Genomic DNA, 23677 nt, shown 5'->3' on the forward strand with positions numbered 1-23677 from the left:
CGAGCTCGAGATTGTTATTGTTTACATTTCTACTGAAAACACCATCCATCTGCGCTCGTGTATAGAAACTACACGTCAGCATACTTACGTAAGCATTCTCCCAACATGCGACTCTAAATGCGTCAAATGTAAATGCGATTCGCACATGCGTGTTTATTTCGTCTCTCACGTAGTTTTTTAAATATTTGCACTAGTATCTTGTGCAATATGATGCAGAATGGTCCCTGAGAGCTATTCACGCTGCATATATTTACTTGATCTCTGCGCTTTGTACCCATAAAAGATGCTCCTTGAATGAAACAGCACATGCAAATCTACCCAAAGTCAAACCTACCAATCTCATTGCATGTGATTCCCACAAACTCGATCATCTTCGTGGAAAAATGTGAACCTAATTTGTGAAATGCAATATTTCACAAAAAAATCACTAATCAGGTTTTCCATTAATCGAAACGGTGATTAAAGGTGTGCAAATTGCATGTAGTAGAAGCGGTCCCTAACATTTTAGGTATTTTAGTGCATTTAGTAGAAATTGGCCTTTTAAATTTTCAGTGTAAGCTTTTTAAAATAATCATTCTTATAAGAGACAGAAATAGGTAGCAGGAAATCGTTTCACTTCTTATACATTTATCGTGTAGAGACCGATTGTTATTCATTAAAGTGACCTCTAAAATGGCTACTAAACGATTTATTAAATCTTCTATTGATTGGGCTGCTTTTGCTGAAAGAGTTCCTGCGAATCAAAAAGTGAAGTTCCAGCAATTTAAGGCAAAAGTAGATGGTTACACCCACAAGTAAACTTCATTTATTTCTTAACAATTATTTCTATGCAACTTAGTTATTGCTTTCCGCCTTGTTCTAAATTTTTATTGTTAACTTTTTATCTAAAATAAGCTATGGCACTATTTACTTTGTATTTAAATAATACTTTACACTTTAGTTTCTAAAAATATCTTTCGCATATTTTCTTCTCGATAGGTTTGCCTTCATTGGATTGTTTGCCTCGGATAAAGTCTTAACCTCGGTGATGTTTCCTTCATTTTGTGTGTCAAATTAAATTTATAACCCAATTCAATTTTTGTGTAAAAACGAACTAACTATTCTCATCTAACTCATTCATTGTTAGGTTATTTAAAAAGGTTTTTTTTTAGGGCACAGGAAAACTGAACTATTTACCCATTTTCTTTTGTGTTAAATAAATGAAACTGAAAGAAAATATTTCGTCCACCTAATCGAAAAATACCTTAAAATGTAACTTTCTCATACCTTTTTGTGGTGCATCTACCACCATGATTATTAAACATCAATTCACTGGTATATAAGATATGGTAATGTGATTCATTCTTAAGGTACCTTTCGCTAGATAGAGGTTGGCATTGTAGATAACCCCTCTCCCCACATTGATATGCACTTGCCTACCTTGGCAGCTAGGCCTTCTTCGATGGAAGGTCCACATTGTACACTTGACTTGCTGGCTGCGACATTATCCTCCTCATGCTTTTTCTTCTCATTTACACATAACAGGATCCTCTGCACACTCAACTGCTAATAACACAGAAGAGAACACAACCATGAACTTAATACAGCTCTCTCGATCTTTCATAAGTACAGCAACTAGCGGTATCCATTCATCGAATTCTATCCCTGATAAAATTCTGGTAGAGGACTGTTGTGGTAAAATTACCACTTCGATTATTAGATGTCAATATACTAGTATATAAGACATGCTAACTCGATTCAATCTTGATGACCTTTTGATAGCATTGTCGACAGGGTTTGTTGATCTAAATCAGCTTGATTTAAATCACGATTTAAATCAAATGATTTTTTTAAAAAAATCATTGATTTAAATCAAAATTTTTTTTTTATCTAAATATATTGATTTTAAAAGTCAAAAAACAGTGTTTTAAATTTTTGATACTTTTATTATTTTCTTTTATTAGTATTAAAATTTAATTTAAATAAATTGCTGCATTAATTAATTTTAGTTAATGAAATTACTTTTTTGGTGTGTGTTAAATTCTAACACATTTGAAATTACATTTTTAAAAATGTTTTGATTCTTGAGATTGAAAGTACAGATTAAAGTAAACATTTAATGCTGTCTTAATATAGACTTGCATAGCTGTAGAAAGTAATTAATAAACATGAATATTTTTCAAAAAATAATACAAATAATGTTAATTAAAATTCTACCTTTTGAATGAAAAAGCGTGAATTAAAATCTACATCATATTTTATTGGTGGAAAATGTATATTTCTGAAGCTTGAGGTTATATTAAAAAGAAATTACCCTAATATGCCAAAAACAGAAAAAGAAAAAAAAAGGGCTGATGAATTCAGATGTTTTTTTCCTAATATAGTGTCATTCTTCCCTTTCAAACTCTTTCAAAGTCTATTTGATGCAGTAGGGTTATTAACTGGTATTTTTTTCTCATAATATGTTTACAGTATCTTTGACATTATCTGATTTTCTATAAAGAAATTTTGTGAAAAAAAATTCCAATGAGTACATAGATTTTCTAATTTTTTTTTTAGCTTAACTTATCTATTTTGATATAGAATTAAAAATGAATATTTTAATATAAAAATATATAGATTAAATATTTATTTATTATTTTATGAATGACTACATTTATAAACACAGTCTGATGCATTTATTTTGTCATTTTAAAAATCAAGAGGAAAAAAAAGAAATCACAATTTTAAATTAAAGTTATGGTTTGGTAACTGAAACTTTGTTTTAATAGTTAAAGTGCAGGGGTCTGTCCAAGCCAAATTTACTACCGTTTAACGGTACTTTTACAAATTCAACTTTAGGAAGAATGATAGAATAATCACACAAAATACTTTTTCTTAAAATTTTATTTTTGTGTCTCGTAAGAAACGATAAATCCATATTTTTTCTATATTTGTGCTGATTTTTTAATATAATTTTTAATTTTCACAAAATAGGTACCTCTCAGAAAAACCCAGACAGACCCCTGAAGTATTCTTTAAATTCTCTATTTAATCTAGTCTTTAAATTTTAATCATGCATTTCTTTCAAAACAGTTGCTATGCATTCAAAGCCATGTATTATAATGAAAAATTATTTTAGTTAGAGCTTCTAAAATATTGTTACAACATAGTTTTAATATTAAGTTAATTTGATTAAACACGTATAACTTTTTTTAATCATAAATTAAAGTTCTTACAGTGTATTTGAATAAAAATCAAGAAATCTGATTTAAATAAAAAAAATCCGATTTAAATCAAAAAAATCTGATTCTTTTGATTTTTTTTAAAAAAATAAAAAAAATCACGAACCCTGATTGTCGATAGCTACTCGCCCTACATTCTTAAAGTAGAAAGCATGAAATTTTCAATGATTGATGAAATTTTCAATGATTCAATGGGTAGATCTGGCATTTCTTCATGTAAAGAAATTAATCAGTTATTAAATTAGATGTTATTTGATTGCTTTTGAGGTGTGTACTAATGATGAACACATCTGAGCTTTGTCAAGATGAACTGTTACCACTCCTAAAACAAGTTTTAATAAAATCTTTTTTTTATAAAAAAACTGTACATATTAACTTAGCCATTCAGTAAAACTAGATTGAAAAGATATTGTTAAACTTGGTTCTAATAAGATGTAAAATATTTTTTTATGTCTTGTGAGCAACAGATTATTAAAAATTAATATGATTTAATAAAACATTGACATTAGTTGATGATACATGGATAGATAATATTAAAGGATATTTTTTCCTGTTAAAAATTATTTAAAATCAATGAAAATCAATCAAAACATAGTTCAATTTCATGTGATGTTACCTACCATCATGGTTTCAAATAAAATTGTTCATGCAAGTAGTTTATTAGCCACCAATGTAAGCGTCGCACAATTGTGTGGTACAAGCATGTATCAGTATTTATTCATGCCTATGGAGGAATAATTCCAGACTGTTAGTTTATTATGCTAGTTTAGTATGTTATTTACATCATCAAATTTGCTGGCGTGTGTTTACAGTACAAAGAAATCTTCTTTTTTTTTTGCTTCTTAAGTAACTAAATGTAATTTGACAATATATAAGACCAGGTTTTTTTGGGAAGGACCAATTTTTGTGAAATATTTCTTAATACACCTGGAAATTTAAATCTTCAGTTTGTAGATAGGGGCTGGCTGGTAGATTCTAATGATTAGTATCTACTTTTTCCTCAAACCTAATAAGTTGGTGACTGATATCTGTAAGTCTTTTTCATTGAATAGTGACTTTTTGCGAACTTTGTTTTGCTCGAATAAAAATTTTTTTAAAGAAAATTCATATTCAAAAAAATCTACAGCTATAAAAAGTTAATTCAACTATAAAAATAAAATAAATATGTTACAAAATTTTATTGAACATACTGTTTTTGAAGAACTTATAAAAATATTTGAGGACACAAAATACATTTAATGTTACATTATAACTTTGAAATATGTGAATTTTTAAAAAGCTCTCCTTCAACAAGAATCTTTCTATCACAAATTGATGAATTCTGAAGAATCAAAATTTTGAATGGTGACATTAGACATTTAAGTGAATATTCTGTTTTTTTTTTTTTTTTTTTAACTATTATCTACTTTTAAGCTATTTTTCAAAAAAGTTACCATTTATTTAGTTTAGGCAGGGGTCTGTCCAGATATTTTGTAAAACGTCCGGTTTTTGTGAAATTGTGAAAAAATTACTCGTAATTTTTGAATATAAAATAAGCGTTGAGTCACATTCTTTCAACCAGGGTCCTGCTTTTATGAATTTGTGCAAATAGGGTTTATTATTGCAGAAAACTTTTTCAAGGATTTTTTAAATTGTAAATAGATACAAGATTATGCTCAGCACTGTAAAATTATAATTAAAAAAATTAAATTTTCAAAAATAAACAGCAATTGCTGCTTAAAAATTAGCGATGCAACATACAAATATTTGGTATTTAGCCTATACTGCTGAACACAGAGTATTCATTTCGAGCGAATAAAGGAAGAAGCATCTGCCGAAGACAAAATTTAATTCGTTTACACCTGTCTTTCTTTTTTTCGACCCTAGGAACGGTTTATTTGATTAACGAAACAATAATGAAGATAAACAAATTTGTGAAGGGTCCGATTAAAAGTAAAATCATTTTGTGAAGGGTCCGTTTTTAAGTTAAAATATTTTGTGAAGGGTCTCTTTTTATGAAAAGATATTTTGTGAAGGGTTCGTTAACGGACCCAAATTTCTTCTAAACAGACCTCTGATTTAGGTCTCCACTTTTTTTGTTTCCTCACCACATGGCAAGTGGTTATTTTCAGGTCACTCTCATAATTTTCTATATAAAAGATTTTATTTTTTTTTAAATTTTTAGAAAAATCTAAAAAAAGCTTAGTTAAATGCTGTTACTAGGGTGCTTTATTCAGATTCTGTATAAGGTTAGGTTCTGCTTTTATAAAAAATTTCCTACCCTATTTAGTAAGATAGTGTAATGGGTACGTTTTCAACATCAAAAGTTACTTGACAATTTATGATAATAAAAAAAAAAGAATCCAAACGAATGTTTTTGCTTGAAAATAATTTGTGATAGGTTAATTAAAAAAAAAAAAAAAATATTCTGTACAGGATATGTCAACAAATCCAAATTTCTTTTAAAATGATTCTCGAAAGATCGCGTAAAACATTTTTAGGTTTTTCAAGAATATTTTTATTAACTAATCATAAAATTGTTTGATATTTCATAAAATTTTATTTTTCTTATTCAGATTAATGAGCTATCCTGAAAAACCTCCTACTATAGATTTTTCAATGTATCGCTCTCGATTGCCTTCTCCTGCTATGGTTGATGAATTCGAAAAGCAGGTTTGTTAATTTTTAAAATTTTTGTTTAAAAAATGTGTAAATATTATGTCTGTTTTCTCCATCGATGCTTTTTCTTTTAGATAATTAAATCAGCAGCTCCTAATCTTATTGTTTATTTACAAGTAAAAATTAGTGACTACTAAATATGGGTAAACAAATGAATATATATGTATATATACATACACACACATACATACAGAGTGTCACTGAATGCCATGTACAAACTTAGAGAGAAGGTGGGGAGCATCGTTAGGAGCCATAATTACATAGAAAAGGATGTGCGAAAATTTCACTCTCACATAATAAAGAGGTACTGAAGACTACAATGCAGAATGTATTGTAAAATGCTTTAATAGACAATAAAAAAGGTACAATGTATGACTTAAAATATCACAGGAGGTGTTTCAAAATGCTACCATTGGCTTGAATGAATGCACAACACCTATGCGACTTGGATTGCCGAATATTTCCGGAGATTCCTGGCATTTCACTGATCATAAAAGTGGCGATAAAGATTCATGCCACCAGTCCATTTCAGAATTTAGTATGCAGTGCTCTAAGTCAAAGTGGAACCCCAGAATAAACAATCAAGAGGAGATAAATCAGGTGTTCTGGAAGGCCAAGAAACAGGGCTGCAACACCCAATCCAATTGTTTTTAAATGTCTGGTCAAAGTAGTCTCATACACACCTTTCATAATGAGATAGCCCCCCATTCTGTTTAAACTACATTCAGGTGCAGGGACAAATGCAGGTTAAGCATGTTCATCTTCTTCCTAATCCCCAAAATTAGCAGGGCTAAACATTGTCCATGCGGCCACCAAAAGTGGGTTTTCTAAAATGTCCCTCTTGTACAGTCCAAGACAGCCCAGGATATGTTGGGGAGAAGCCTGCATGTTTTGGCACCTGGGGCAGTTTGGGAAGATTTTAACACTACCCTCGAAAGAAAGAGACTTAAGGTGGCCGCTGGTACGCGCCGTCTGATCCTTGCGGTTGCACCGAATGTTGAGTGCACCTCTTGGACGGGTGATCTGGTACCAGTGATGTTTAGGGGTACGAGCCAGGAAACATTGTCTTCTTTTTTTCTTTTTCAATGCCAGTCCCATGAAGGTGAGTGAATTTGGACCCATCAAAGTTTCTTCTGTCCCCTTCTTAGCCAGAGAATGTTCATCATTAAGTGGTTAATTATTGCTCCTAATGATGTGCTCTACTACTTTCCTTCCGAGTTTGTACTCTGCATTCTGGAACACTTTGTAGATATGTAAACCGGGGTTTGGGAGAAAAAATACAGATCAACACGAAAAAAGCTTTTGGTTTACCTCTTTTGAAAAAACTCATTATTCTCCAAGATGAGTTTTTATGAAATTTGCTGTACTAGATCAATAGGTTTTAACTCAAGAGCAGAATAATTACAAATAATCGTCATTTAAAACAAGAACTTCTAAACAATTGGTAAATTAACTTAATATATATATCTTGAAATGCATTAAATTTGTTTTTAACATGTTAATGTGCCTTATCGGAAAAGTTATGTATCCGTTCTTGTAAAGAATGTGTTGTGAATTAAGGCTCCTAAAATATTGGGAAGAAAATTTTTATAGTTTTATTAATCAAATTTTTATTTAAAGTGCTTGACTTTTGATATGCTATTAATTTTTTATATTTTTAAATGTCTAGGCTAATCGCAGTATTTAAATTATAAAATGTTTATGAAATTATTCATGAGGCTTGAAAAAAGTATTGAATTTTGTTAACAGACTTTAAAATATATAATTTGTAAATTAAAAGTAATTTTAGTTAATTATCGAGCATAAAAAATTGCTTTTACATAATTTAATAATGTTATAAACCTAATTGTTTCCAGTCGGGAAAGTTAAGTGCAGAAATTTAGATTCGCAATTTTTTTTTTTTTTTTTTGTTCATATTAAACAAAGTTTGAAAAAGCTTTAGGGGAAAAATTGAAATATTTATTAGAAGAACAAGGTTTTATACTTTACTAGGATGCACCACATTTAGTTGTGAGTAAATCTTGCTAAATATTCAGCTAAGCCAAATAGTTGAATTTTTTTTTATGAAATAGTTAATTTATAAGATTATATTAACCCTCTTGATATCTCGTCTCTCAAAGTTTCCTACTCCAAACTGCAGACACATGTAGGAAGATTCTACGTAAAAGGTTACAGGCCAGGAAAAATATAGGCGAAAATGGGTGAATAACTATTATTTGTTTAAAATGTTCCAACTTTATTCAGATTACCTAATTTATCCAAATGTGCTATTTTTGTGGAGTTGAACTATTGTTGTGGAGTTGTGGTATGAACTCTATTCCCATTTTAATGGTCTTACACCTTCTATTAAAAATTAATTACATATCAAACACATATTTTTTTATTTTGCATAATTTTTTTTTATTGTATATATTGTTTTTAATGACTTTAGATATATTTATTTTTGTTATGATTAAAATTTGTTTCAATCTATGTTTTTCAAGAAAAAGTAACAACTTATCTAAAATGTGTTTAATATCTATTATTATTATTATAAATTATGAGTCAAAGAATATTTATAACATAATTTTTTTATTTATTTGTGTCTGTTTTATCTGAATCACAAAGAAAAATTGCAACAAATTTTAATCTATAGTTATAGTGCTAATATGCCATAATTAAAACTGTCATTTCCAAAACCTGAAAAATTGCATTGTGTATTGGTATAAATGTTATTGTTAAAATTTTAATTACTAAATTGCAGGAAGTATATAAAGTTAGTACTTTTTAAATACAATTTAACATTTGCAAAAAAAAGAAAATATCTTAGATAAAAAGGTCTTTCATTACATTAATAGATTTTAAATGTAAACCATGACGTGCTGAAAAAAATCTATTGGAAACTTTATTGATATGAAGTTGCTTTAAAGAAGGCATTTTAATAATAGGTATTCTAATAAGTATTTAAGTCATCATTTCCGTACATTAAAAGACAAGGTAATATGAAACGTTGGGTTCAAAAGTAAAGTTTGTTAACTAGATGTGTAGTTGCCTCAGAATCTATTTCTGTATTATATTAAATAACAAATATGTACATAAATTAATCTTTTATAATAAAACTATAAATTCAATTTTATGTAGCTGCAAGGGTGCAGAATATCTGACTGGTGGTGGTTTCTGAGAATTTTCTGCACCCTTGTGCAGCTGAAATTTACAAAACAAAAATAAAAGGAAAAAAATTGTAACCAAATAAAATTATCTATAATTGCATAAAAATTCTTCTAAAAAGAAAATATTTTTTTTGGAACAAATTCATTAAAAAAGTGAATAAAATAAAACACAAAAAAAAAAAACTTCTTTCTTCTGCAAAAAACTACAATCGACCTATACTGTAATACAAATATTGATAAAGTTAGCATAAATTCACATGTTTGCATGTATTGACATATTGATTAAATATGTTATAGATACACTTCATTTTCACTATGATTGTGATTGTTTTTGATGGTTTATCTAGTATTTAATGTCAAAAACACAACCATTTTGAAAAGATTTTAGGGTTCTTTTTCCATTCATATTGGCTGTTATGTATAATATATACACTACCTTACAATAATGGAAGATACTTTCAGTTTTTGCCATTTTTTTTTAAACATTTCTAGAATACTTAAAGATTTATTTTGTAACTTTAAAGGTATTTAGTTAATGTGATTTCTCATACTGAGCAATAAAAATTAAAGCTTTCAGAGATTTGAGGAACCAAGAATAAATTACAAATAAACAAGTATTTTTGAACTTCCTGTTCCTTAAAATCAAGTAATAATCTTGTGACTTGCATCAATTACCTTAGTTGTTACTTGCAATAACTAAATAAAATTTCATAAACGTAGCTGAAATATTTAAGGAAATATGGACAATTAAATACATTTTTTTTTCTTCTGCTTTTTGAGGCCATTTACAATTAATTACAAAATTATTACTTTAAATGTTAAAAAAAAATTGTTAGAAAATGCACATGAACATTTTAAGTAGTTCTTTTATACTGTGCATGCACAGATTAATTAAAAAAAATCTCCATAGTTTTGTAGTGACTCTTATTTGCAACTGATGAAATGGAAGAAGACGTTTTACTGAAGGAATGGGAAGATTTCAAGGATTTTTATGTTCCAAAAGTGACATTCCACAAAATGTTCTGTCTATACAAAAGCTTACATCCATGATGTTCAGACAAAAGATGACTGTTGATGATATGTTTCCCTCTATTGGACAATTAATGAACAGTGCATGAGTTTCCTTGACCTTTTACATTCGAATGTTTCAAAAACACTGGAAAATTTAGAAATAATCACAAATTTGAGAATTTTTTACCTTAGAAAAGTCCAAGAAGAACTGAGCTATCTCTGTGTAGAAATACAGAGATAATAGAATTAGCAGAGTATTTCGAAATGGAAGAAGACGTTTTACTGAAGGAATGGGAATAGAAGATTTAAAGGATTTTTATGTTCCAAAAGTGACATTCCACAAAATGTTCTGTCTATACAAAAGCTTACATCCATGATGTTCAGACAAAAGATGACTGTTGATGATATGTTTCCCTCTATTGGAAAATTAATGAACAGAGCATGTGTGATGCCAACTTTAAATGCAGAAGTAGAAAGAATATTTTCTGAAATTGAACTCTTGCTCACAGATAACAGAAATCAATTGAAAGTTGAAGATCACAAGTTGATGATTTTAAAATTAAGTGGTAAATGTGACTTCACAAAGGCCGTTAAAGAGTGGACTAATTTGAAAAAGAGCTGCATCCTTCTTTAAAAAGAAATTTTGTTTTTTATCAAACTCTCAACAGTCTATATGTTATTTCTTATAAATATATATATATAAAGAAACCATGAAGTATATTTCAAATTTAAAAAAAAAAAAAAAAGCAATTTTTTAGTTGCCTGATAAAAATTTAGTTCCACTATTTTTATCTAAGATATTGTCTGCAATTAAAGGATTATCCCAACTTCAAGTATTAGAGGAACAATGAGAGGATTATTCAATGATGTTAAGTCCAAACGATATCTCTGGTGCTTCCATAGAATGCAACAGGCATTAGGATTCGACTTTAGTTTCCAGTTACATGAAAAAAATTTAGATGAATTACCTTCACCTGAAATTGCATGCACAACTTCATGTTCCCAACTTCAAATATCAGTGGAACAAACAGAAGAAAGTTCTTTGTCTAGCACAACAGGGATTCAAATCCTGGATAATAAAGATTCTATTTCCAATAAGAAGTGCAATTCAATTGAAACTGAAAAATCTAAGAACAAATGTACTAAACACAAAACTTCTTTTGATGAGAAATGACAAGAAACATGGTTGAGAGATAGTATCAAAGGCTTGAGAGATGTTTTGCATTGTAATTCATGCATTATGCACACACACAAAAAACTCTGATTCAACATGGATGCGTAAACATAAGTTCACACAAAATAAAATCTCATGAAAAATCTGCGACACACATATCTTCTATTTGTTCAAGAAACAAAAATTTTCAAATATTTCAATAATTTATTAAGTGAAAATCCGGAGTCAAAAGCATTCAAAGCAGTTAAAGCAGGAATGAAAACATTACATTACCTTGTGGAAAACAATTTGCTGTAAACCACATTATTTCAACCTTTAAATTTTGTATCGAGGAATTAGATTGCTCCATTTTAAAGCCTCTTAGAAAAGCAAAAGAAGCAAGTTACTCTAGTTAAGTCTCTACAAATGAATTTTTGTATGTCATGGCTTCCGTAAAAGAAGGAGAACTTTTAAATGATATTAATAAAATTTTATGTTTTTCAGATTTGGCTAATGAAACTTCTGATTTGAACAACAAAGCATATGGCTGTGGTTATTAGTTAATCGTTTTTAACTCTATAATAATAATAATGTTGATCATGTTTTGTAAATTAATCTATCATTTAAAAAGACAAAGTAGGCAAAGGTATCTGCCCTTTTTTAAACTTGCTGCCCTTTTTTTAAAAGTATAGTGCTCTTTTCAATTTCTAGCACCGTACCCTTTTTTTTAGTCTAGAGGATTAGTATAGATTAAACCCTGGATATCTTAAAAATTTTCAATAAATTTTCTAAGTAATTTTTGTTCTTTTTCAAAGCAGGGATTGGTCTAGATTTTTCTGAGAGGTACCTATTTTGTGAATATTTAGCCATAATTTGTGAAAATTAAAAATTATTTTAAAAAATTAACACAGAAATTTGGATTTATCGTTTCTTACGGGATACAAAAAAAATTTTTTTAAGCGAAAGTATTTTGTGAAACTGCCGTTTTTCCTAAAGTTGAATTTGTGAAGGTACCGCTAAGCCATAGTAAATTTGGCCTGGACCGACTCCTGAAAAGATAGCTCAAAATGATCAAGGATTTTCGACAAATTTCCCCTAACAATTACATCTTGCTGTACGGTTATTGTAGAGTAATTTAATTTATAATATTACAAAATGAAATTTGTGGAAAACTCTTGATCATTTTGAGCTTTCTTTTAAAAAACACAAAAATTACTTAGAAAATTGCTTAAAACTTTTAAAAATTTTTAAATCTGACTATTTTCTTTGGTTGCCGAATACCGTTCTTAATTATGAAAAATGAAAAAAAAAAATTTTTTAATTTTTTTTTGCATACTTGCAGTATAAAAGAACTTCTTTAAATGTCATATCTTGTGCAATTTTTAACAAAATTTTTTCAAGTTTGAAAACAATAATTTTGTTATTCATTTTAAATTGCTCCAAAAAATTAGTTTTTTTAAAAATCTTTTTCTTTCCATATTTCCATGACTATTTAGGCTGGGGTTACGAAGTTTTATGTAGTTATTGCAAATAACATCCAAGGTAATACTGTGCAACCTTATTGCTTGAGTTTTTGGCAAAGGATGTAAAAAAATGCTTGTTACTTGTAAAATGTTGTTAAAATACTTATTGCTAAGTATGAAAAGTCACATGGACAAAATTTTTCACTTCCATTATTGTAGGGTAGTGTGAAATTTAAATTCAGTTTGTGTAATTTAAACCCAGTTTATACCCTGGTTTGTATACAATCTAAATCAAATTAATTCTTACAAATTAATGCAAATTTAATCTCTCTTAATATGGTTTTCATCCAGCTCTTCAATTATAGTGTTTTGTAGTAAATAATTTTTGTAATTGTATTTGTGAAATGTTAGTTACTTTTATTTAGTTTACTTATGATTTTTACTTTGTTATTATTTATTTAAAATCACAATTTTCTTTTCCAGTATAAAAGTTTCACGGTTCCCTATCCTCCAGATAAAGTTTCGTCTCAAATTGATGATCAGGAGAAATTATTAGTAAGTTTATTTTTAAAATTTATATTGGACTGTTCCAACTTTGGTATATCAACTTGCCACCCTACAATATTGTGACATTTAATCTAAATGAATATTTTGCAACATTTTATTCTATATGCAGATTACTAACTGAAAGTTAACAACATATAATGCTTGAAAAAAATTACATTTTCAAAATTTTACGAAATTACAATCAATTTATATATTATCATTCTTTACTTTTAATGCCAATGAATGTTATTTTCTTATTTTTTTCTTCCTTTGAAGTAATTTCAGCATTTAATTAAATTCTACTATTTGAAAAGTAAATTGACATTGTTCTATATCATGAGTGGCGAAGTTAAGCCTTTCATGTTGAGTATAAATGTGCTTGTAAATACTAGTTGTAAAATTTCAGAATAGTAAACAGATTTCAAGGCTGTTATGTAACAAAATCTGACTTATCTGTGAATTTATGAATCTGTTTTATTTCAAAAGGTTTTAATTTTGCAGGCTTCCAATTGTCTTAAATTGATTTTTTTTTATTTTGGCTTGTAGCTGGGTTATGGCTTTGGCATGGATTTAAGTGTGGCAGTTTTCTGTTTACTGTTAGGATCTCATAAGATGTTGTTGGAATTCATCATATAAATACTAAATCTTTTGCCATCGATCTTGCATGCTGACTAATACCATGAGTACTAAACATATCAGGTGCTTGTTCTGAGTCAACAAATGCTATCCCAAATAGTCATGATTGAACTCTTTTTCTAGTAATCACTCAAGTAACTATAACATTTTGTAGGTTTCACAGTGAAAGAGTTCATGATTGACTTTCACTGTAAAACCTTTACTGACAACCTTTATACAACATTAATGTCCTAAGAAGAACTATGCTGCTAAACAGCTTCCATAAGTTTTACATTATGGAGAACCTCTGAGCAGTGATTTCTGAACAACTGCCACTTGTTACTAGCAGGAATTTTATATAAAGATTATCTTAGTCAACTTTTTCCAATTTTTCATCTCTTGCCTGCAATATTTTAAACTTATCATTAAACATATTTTCGTTCATTGGTTTTTTCGTTAAGTCATTGTCAACAACAAAGTACTAAACATATCAGATCTTTTTGAGGGTCAACAACCTACTGGATCTTGTCTGACTTCGTCAGACAATTAGAGGATAACAAACAACAACAACAAGTCATTGTTAACAGCTTTTAAGCATTTGTACAGTCATCAATCATAGATTTGATAGCGCGAATCGTATAGCAGCGCTAGACGACTCCCATGAATCCGAACACCTCCAAAAAGTCCATAAAAGGACTGGAGTCTCACAGTACCTCATATTTACTGAACCCCAAACAAGTCAGAATCTGCGCAGGGGAGGCCATGTCTGTCGAGCACCAATGACATTCAGGATAAGTTCTTTGGCCCCGGTTGAAAGTAAGGCTAATCTGTAGAAATTGCCAGCACTTGTAAGAAGGAAGCAATTGGTGTATAGTTTATTTAATTGATTATGACTGAGTGGCTTTTAAAACAAAATAAGAAAATAAAGAATGAAACATTTTTTTTAAGGATGCTAAGTATCTTTTAATAGATAAATCTTTCAGTGATGTGAAAATTTTATTTCTGCCTCCAAAGACTAAACCGAAAGGAGCAAAGCTATTGTTAACTACCTACAGATCAGGGTGTAGTCTAGACATTTAAGCTATAATATACAAAGACGTGAATGAGAAAATTAGTTTCTCTTGTGTCAGAATTCGCATCTGAATTTGAATGAGTACTGAATTGTTAAATGCATTAGATGCGATGAACTGGATTAGCCTGACCGTAAAATAGTGAAATTTGAAGCTTTTAAAAATGCTTTTTTTAAACATGATTTACAAATTTTTCTGAGATCCAGATACTGAACGAGGTAACTAAAAGTGAAGAAGGCAAAGAACTCACAGAAATATTCACGCAAGTTGGGATAAAAAATATGCAACCGAGTGATTTTGTTTATGTTGATGGAAATTTAGTGGTTTTTTTTCATGAACAAAACTATCGAAACACTGATAGAAGACAACAAAGATAAAAGTTAGTACAAGTAACTGAAATAGATCTGAGTAACTCTGAAATAAAATCTTATTTCGATTTACTCAAAACATTCTGACTTTTTATCTGAATAATGATGATGAATTGTATTATAAAACTAACAGTATGATATTAACATTATAGGTAATGTGGTAAAAATTTTTGCTTTTCTAAGTATAAAAGAAACAGCTATGAACATCAGATTTTATTTTAAATATTAATTATAAGGTAATAAATCAAGGCTAAGTTACCTGTTTATTTGAGTCATCTTGTTAGTAAATATGCTTTTTTTTCTTTGAACCAACCAATTTTGTTTAACTCCAAAAAACGGCTACCTCTTAACACTGTTCACGTAAGCACAATTTTGCAATTGTCCCTTATTCAGAAATTTTACTGAATTTTAATCCATACAACATTACAAGTTTTTTCAATTTTATCATTAGCTAATAGAATTATTGTGAAGAGGTGAAAAAAATTTCAATTATATGAAATGAAGTTGTTCAGAGATATTGTGGTTACAAGGGTTACGAAGCTTATTTCAGTTTCTGGAGATCTGTTCTCTTTATCTTCTAATTCAATTGCTGCCAGTTTATTGAACTTTTATCCGTGATTATTTTTATACTATTGCTGGCAACTTTTTACATGGCAAGAAATTTGTATACTAATTAAGAGCTTAATTTCAAGGAAACTGAAGTGAAGGATTGAAATTAAATGTAGTTAAAGTAGTTTTTCATTTAAAATTTTTTTAAAAATAACTTTTTCCACATTTATTTTAATCTTGCACTGAATTGTAAATTTTGTAATTGTAATTTTTGTTTTACTTTTTTGTTAAAATAAATTATTACACTCGTATCTAGATCGATATGTAAATTTATATTTCGAAGAATTATGTGTATATGTCACTGGCAAAGTTTGGAATCCGACATTCTATAGACAGCCTCGGCATTGTATATAATGCCTAAAACTAGCCGGCAGTGTATGAAACGATTTATATTTCACACATTTACCAGACATTCTAAAGAATGCCAAATGAGAAACCTTCAAAGTATAAAATACATCTTCGATTCGTCAAAATGTCATTCAAAAATGAAAAATAATATTTTTATTTTTGAGAAATGCATGTTACTGTGAATGGCCGAAATCTGGAGAATCTAGACTTTCACCGGTAAATGTTCACACTCACATAGTCGCTTTGGTGAAAGCCCGAAATATTTATTACATCCGATTTGATAATAATTTATTTGTGGATATAATTACATTTATTCAATATTTTAATACTCACTGACGATAGATTACATTTATTCGATATTTTAATACTTACTGACGATAGATTAGGAGAAACGTCAGTGCTTGGAGTATCAGGCAAATATATACCGGGCAATGGCACTTGACATTATAAAAATATCAGTGTAGGGTATACCGGGCAGTGGCACTGAACCTTTAAAAAACATCAGTGTAGGATATACTGGGCAAATGTATACCGGGCAGTGGCACTTAACTAGACCTAGTATATATTTCGGACATTTACCAAAGGTCTAGTCATAATTATAAATTTAATTATAAATCTTAGTTAAACAGGAAAATTTATGTTAAGCAGGAAACATGTATGGTATATAAATTGATACAGAGTTTTTGTTTTGATCATGAAATTTTCAAGGTTTTTCACTTAGTGTCACAATTACCCCTGATATATATTCCTGATGTACATAAAAAGTTTCTTTGACTTGGGTTGAAAGAAGCCTATTTCTTCCAAAAGGGATTTTTCCTCTGTGAAAGAAATTTACCATCTACATTTCAATATATATATTAAAAAAAAGTAAATAAAACAAATTTTTAATGGAACTTATTTTTGAGATTTCCTAATCAACTGTTAAACTTTGAGAATCAAAAAAAAAAAAAAAATCATTGAATATGAATAAAGAAGATTGACTGTTTCTCATTTTACATTTATCAGCATTGTGAATTTAATCCTCTTCTCTCTCTCTCTTTTTCAAGTCTCTTTACTCCATCTCATCAAAAACTTAGTGATGCTTATTCGGCATCTTGCAGTGTTTATATATACATATATATATTACATAATAAATGAACAACTAATACCTTTATTTAAGAAAAGAATTGTATTAAACTTTCTTTAGTGGCTGGGAATTAAAATAAAAAGTAAAAATATTTTTATTGAGTAATATTTTTCTTTTCCACTTTTTTAGGATAATGATCTTAAGGAATGCAAGGAACTTGCAGACTTGAAAATTCAATATTTCAACAAAAGAGTAAGTATTAGCTTTAAACTCTAAAGTTTTTGTTAAGCAAAATTAAAATTTTCTTAATTCTGAAAAGTTTAATTCTTCATTTTGATTATGCTTCATCTGGAAGTATGGAAAGAGATCATTTTCTGCAAAACAAAAATTTTTGGACTATGAGTTTTTTCGCAGTTAAAGAGAATAAGAATTTATAGTCAAAATAAATATCAGAAGATTTAAATGCCAAAAACTAAATTTAACTCTTAAAAGCGTGTTGCATGTGCTTAACTGAAAATTCATGTATAACATGAATGGGAAATAGTGACAGAATGTCTTCCTGTTTATATTATCTCCTGCCAAAGCAAAGCTTTAAGTAACTAACCATTCCTATGTTTCGCCTTGGATGTCGATTTCTTTTTAGTATTTTAATGTTCTTTCAATGTCTAAAAGAAAAAATGCCTTTTGATTAAGCTTATTTTATTAATCAATGACTTAAGTCTCAGTAATAATCTTTAGGGGAATATTCTCTTTTTCAATATTTATATAATTGACAGCATTTTACAAAGGAATTAATATCTCAAATTTTATTATAGATTATTTTCTAAAAAAATTTAATACAGGAACAGTCAAAATCATAAGGATTGAATAAATTTTAGCACATTTAAAAATTATTAATTCGTTAAATTTACTTTTTTTTTTCAGAATATAATAGCTAAATAAAAGGAATAAGATAAGATGCACTAGCTTGCCATTGGCAACCAAATATTTAGGCCAGGCAGCTAAATTTTCTCATATAAAATGTTGTGTTTCAAGTCAGACTACCATATTTTTCTGATTTATTTTTGCGATTGATAAATATTAAAAATGGGGAGCAATAGCTTCAGACTTTGAAAGGAGGATTAATTAAATATGCAATGATGATCATCACAGAACAACTGCAATCTGTGTCAACAAATATGCTAACTTCTCCATGTAGTTTTGAGGCCTTGAGTTGGCCTTCTAAAGAAAAATTTCTTTATTTTTGGGTTAAAGGAAATAAAAAAACCCTCTATGTATTCAAAACAAAAACTGTTATAAACAAGTGGATATTGTGTTCATGTTTCACTAACAATGACAATTAAGAATGTGTTAAAGCAAGATTCCCAAATATGCTTCAGATTCATAAGGTTTTCGTGCTATTCTACTAGTGATCTTAGTCTTCCTATGAGAGAATCTTCAATAGTCATAATAGACTGAAAACAGCTTAGCTTGTAAAGCTGTTGGAAGACAGAGACACTTTGCGATTTGCTCGGATTTTTCTATAAAATGACTCTGATGTAATAAAATTTTATGCTTGGCCTGAATTTGATATATTCTATTTTAGTGTCAAAGGGCTGCAATATGAAAGTAGGAAGTGTTAAAAGTATGGTAGCATTTCTGATGATTCTTAATTTTCTGTTATTTTTTGTATTGTGATGATTTGAAATCTGTGGATAACATTGGAACTTTCTTTTAAACTAATATCAGTATCTTTCAGAAATAGCAGTGTTTTAGTTTTTCACTTTCTTTATTGTTTTTTTGATTTTGTTTGCTGAATAGTTTTTATGCTATTATCTGTTAACATTTCAAAATATGTTTATATTTTTGAAGAAAATATTGGAGAACAAAATTTTAGTTTGGCTTGTACTTTAGAACTAAAATTTTATGCTCTGTTCTATATTATTCGTTACATTTCATCCTCAGGAGAATATTCATCTCTAAAAATATTTTTACCTCACATCTCTAGTGGTGAAGTAGTCCGACTTGTGTAAAAATAAGTACTTTTAGTGACCTCCAATTGTTTTTCTTCTGAAAATACTGTTTTTTATATGACAAGTTTCGAAAATTGGTTTAACTCAGGGTTGGCAAGATTTTGCCGCAGGTGGAAAAAACCATGGTAAATACCGGTAAAAACCGTCCTGGCAAAAACAAGTTTTTGCCAAGCAAATTGGCAAAAAGTGGCAAAAACCTATCTTTTCCAAGATGAGAGGACAAAAACACATTTTTGATACAAAATTATTCCTAAAATTGAAATATATACTATGAATATAAATAATTACAAAAAAATTAACAAAATTATTATTCCATAATTAAATGATAATGTAATAATATATCATTTTAGTAGTTTAAAACATTATTGATTGGAAAATTTGTGATTATTCTCTTTTTTCCAGAGAAATGAACTTATTTTAAATTAATATAATTATAATTTAAAGCATAAAATATCTATCAACATGTGTAGTTATTTAACTTCCATTATTTTGAGTTGCTATAACTATTTGAAAATTACTTTTTTTTATTTATAATTTTTTTTGTAGGGAAAAATACTTAAATTTGCAAAAAAATTTTTAAAAAAAATTAAGTTTATATGGGTTTTGTTACTAAATATTAATTAAAAATAAAAGAATTAATGTACTAATAAAATTATACTCTAATTTTAAAAATGTATCAGCGTATCAAACGTTTTTTTAAATTTTTTATTTTATTTACATCTTATAATTTCTAAAATTATTCCCTAGTCTTTTGCAAACTGTAAAAGATCACAATTGTTTTTATTTACATACTGTTGTATTTTGTGCTTTAATTTTTTCTTCTTCTATCCTTATATAGGTTTATTTTTATTTAAGAGCTATTGTTATTATATTGTTCATTTCTTTTCTTTTTTTATTAATCTTTTTTAAAACTTCAAAAAAAAATTATAATAATAATTGTAATAAAGCACAAAAACTGTGAAATTATTAAAAATGTGATTTAAGTGCAAATGTTGCTTTTTTTTTATTTCTCTCATTTCTGAACTGATTTTTTAAAAATCCAAATATGAATTAAAATTCATTAATTTTGAAGTAAGTTTTTCGTCTAGTTGGTGAACCATAAATTAGTTTTCGAAAATTTTATAAAACTTTATTCAGGAGTTTCAGCACTTTGTTTTTACTCATAGTCTTAATTTAACAATAATTGTCTTTTTTTAGTTTCTTTTTTTTTATAAAAAATCGTTAAAAGAGTAAAATTTTGTTTGGTTCTCTGAATGCTTTTTTTTAAAATACCAATTCCATTAGTATCAAAAAGTATTAAGAAACTTAACACTGTTGCTCTTACAAAAAATTTTTATTATGTAGAGCATAAATATGAAAAGCTCGCTTAAAATTTCCATTGATTACAGATTACAAAAGCTAAATAAATGAAATAGAAATTCTTTGCAGTTAATTGTCCGAATAGTATCCTTATACAGTTGAACCTGTTAATCTCGAAAACCTCTATCTCAAAATTACTAAAATTCCCTACATTTACTGTCTATAATCAATGTATTTTCCATGTTTATGTCTAATTTTTTTTCTCCAAAACATCTGTTTCTTGAATTTCTAATAATAGAGCCAATTGTCCAAACTTTCTTTATCAGTAGAACTTGCAGATAGAGATGAATTTCGTGAACCCTCAGGAAGTAGGGTTGAATAGGTTGGGGATGTATCTTGGAATTTTAATCACTATCCCTGCATTTCTTTAACTGGAAAGGAATACAATGATTCTGGCAGTAAGTGAGGTGTAAATGAGTAGTGACCACCAGGGGTTAGCTTTTCAACATAGATTAGAAAGCTAAGAATAGAAATTCATTTTCACCTCAAAATTGCAACCAATGGATCAAAGGATAATTAAGAGTTTTAAAGTGAACCATTGGTACACAAACTTCTGCCATCAATGAAAAAAGTTCTCACGCAAAAATAGATGCTATCAGAATTACTGTTTTGCCTGGAGAAATGTGTCTATCCAAAATGGTTTTGTTGTAGTTCATTTATGTCGCACTAGAGCTGCACAATGGGCTTTACCAAAATTGTTTCAAAAAGCTTGTTTTATCAATAGCTGTGAAGATGATGAGCAAGAGGTTGAAGGCATCAGTAAAGAAGAAACTGTTGATGCTGAAAAGGCAGTGCCAGATTTGCCAGAATGGAATGCAATAAAATCTGGATTTAATGTTGACATCAATTTTGAAGATTTTCACTAGTGGACAGACGTGAAAATCATAGATAATGTCAAGGGAAGATCATATTGATGAACCAAAAGTGAATGCAAAAGGGGTAGAAAAAGTTGTTGAATTCTAATAAAATATTCTTGAATTCCAGGAAAGTGTTGGCTATGAGGAATTTGCACTCTTTCTAACCTTACAAGAATAATCGAAACAAATAAGGTTATATGTCAAAAATCTTTGAAAAATTATTTTCAGTGTTAAATGTATGTTAAAATTTTTTTATGTAAATAGATGTATGTGGTATAATTTATTTGAAGAAATGCCTATTTTTTCTACTTCAGACGATTAATGCACTTTTAATAGAATTTCTTAATTAAATTTAATTTTTTAAAGTACCGTACCTGTATAACTCGAAACCTCTTGATCTAACATTTTTTGCCTATCCCTTGAGATTCAACGTAAACAAGTTCGACTGTATATTGAATCCGTACTAAATAATTAAATGAATGTCCTGACATATTTCTGTTATGACTCAATTTTTATAATTTCCTAATTCTAATGGCCTTAAAAAATTTAAAATAGCATAATCTTGAGAAGTTCCTAAAAGGACTGTCTTTTAATTAAGGCCTTTAATTTAAATATTGATTTAATTTAAATATTGATTAAATGTTAGAATTTTGTTTCTAAAGAGTGGTGGTATTTACAATATTATATTTATAACAGTACTTAAATGAAATTTTATGTTTTTTTTTAGCCTATGTTTTTGACACTGGGTGCTAAACATGTTATATCATCCATATAGGCATTAAGATTTTTTTCCAAAAATACACATTTTTTCAGTGATTTAAGAGATAAAATCTTCCGAATGCTTATTTTTTTTTACCATATATTGTTTCTATGCTTTCTTAGTACATATTCCATGTGTTTCTTTTCTGTTATTTTCACAATGATATAAAATTTTTATTTATAATTGGTTTCTTTTATTATAAATTTGCATTCATTTTAATTCTTTTACATTTTGTTTCAACTTTGATGGTCCCTCTTTTGCATTGATGAAAATTCTTGTTTAAGATTCTATTTTGTGGTAAATTTACTTTCATAATTATACTGTTATGTTTTGTTTCAGCTGCAATGGTGGAAAGATATGATGCCTTTCTTTGAAATGTCTAAAGAAGAGTTTTATGATTATTTCCCAGATGCTCCATTGCATCCTTACAAGGATCCAAGCTTCTGGCCCCATGACGAACCTTCACGACCTATTTTCCCATACAGAGGACAGATATAATTAAATGCTTAAGTTATTATGATCAATAGGTTTATCAATTAAATTAGATATGAAATGTATTATTTGCATTGATTAAAAATGATGTAATACTTCTTTTCATTCTTTATGCACTTATTAGTGTTTTGATATTAAAATATAATAAAATACGAAACTCTAGAAGCAAATAATTGACCACGCTTTTATTTAATTTTATTTAAGTACAAAATTATACAGTGTATTTAAATAATTTTATTAATTTATTATCTTGGATTAAAATGCAATTAATCCTAAAAAATCATAATTTGCATATCATACAATAAATTATTTTAGTCAATAAAAACTTAAAATCTTGAATTTAAAATGGTTCTTAAACATAACTCAAAATATCTTTCTTTTAATAAAATGATTAAACATTGAACTAAATTGTGATGCTTATAAATTGAAAAATTAATTTATTATTCAACTGTTTATTTAATCTAAAGTTTTATTTATTTCATTATTAATCTGTAATTATGGCCTCACATTAAATGATAAAATGAGGATTTTAAGTTATTTCAAATTATTTAGTAATCTAAAAACTTTTTTATTTTCTTTATAAAAAATTTTTTTTACTTGTGTAGAAAGGAAAAAATCAAAGTTTTTTAAAAAATGTAAATTGGTATACTTATTAGCGATGGATAACCCATTCTTCTAGCACATGTTCACTTCTGGTTAAATTTGAAGATATATTTATGTAGTTATGTATAATTAATCATACATGGCTATTTATAGCTTTTCTAATTGATGATGAACTTGCAAGGATTGTCAGATATGAAGTAACCCGATTTATCTTAACAATACTTTTTTATTCAGTTTGTAAAAATGGCAACTTAATATTTTGGTCAGACAACCCCCCCCCCTTTTTTCTTTTAAATTAATATTAATAAAAACAATGGATAACTATGAGTTTTCAT

General features: G+C 28.1%; 1 protein-coding gene across 1 annotated transcript; it reads left to right on the top strand.

Annotated features, from left to right (window-relative positions):
- Window positions 1-124: 124 nt before the first annotated feature.
- Window positions 125-22844, top strand: LOC107446989 (ATP synthase subunit d, mitochondrial). Its single transcript, XM_016061784.2, has 5 exons — window positions 125-794; window positions 5759-5855; window positions 13121-13192; window positions 17449-17511; window positions 22587-22844. The coding sequence occupies exons 1-5, from the start codon at window positions 673-675 to the stop codon at window positions 22743-22745; spliced, it is 513 nt and encodes a 170-aa protein (XP_015917270.1). The 5' UTR covers window positions 125-672; the 3' UTR covers window positions 22746-22844.
- Window positions 22845-23677: the final 833 nt, after the last annotated feature.

This window comes from Parasteatoda tepidariorum, chromosome 1, assembly GCF_043381705.1.
Source record: "Parasteatoda tepidariorum isolate YZ-2023 chromosome 1, CAS_Ptep_4.0, whole genome shotgun sequence".
Lineage (NCBI taxonomy): Eukaryota > Metazoa > Arthropoda > Arachnida > Araneae > Theridiidae > Parasteatoda > Parasteatoda tepidariorum.

Excerpts from the sequence above, each read along its gene's own strand:
- LOC107446989 (XM_016061784.2), top strand. The coding sequence starts at position 673 with ATGGCTACTAAACGATTTATTAAATCTTCTATTGATTGGGCTGCTTTT. Across the intron at positions 795-5,758 it reads GTAGATGGTTACACCCACAA|ATTAATGAGCTATCCTGAAA; the intron begins GTAAACTTCATT and ends TTTCTTATTCAG. Across the intron at positions 5,856-13,120 it reads TTGATGAATTCGAAAAGCAG|TATAAAAGTTTCACGGTTCC; the intron begins GTTTGTTAATTT and ends TTTCTTTTCCAG.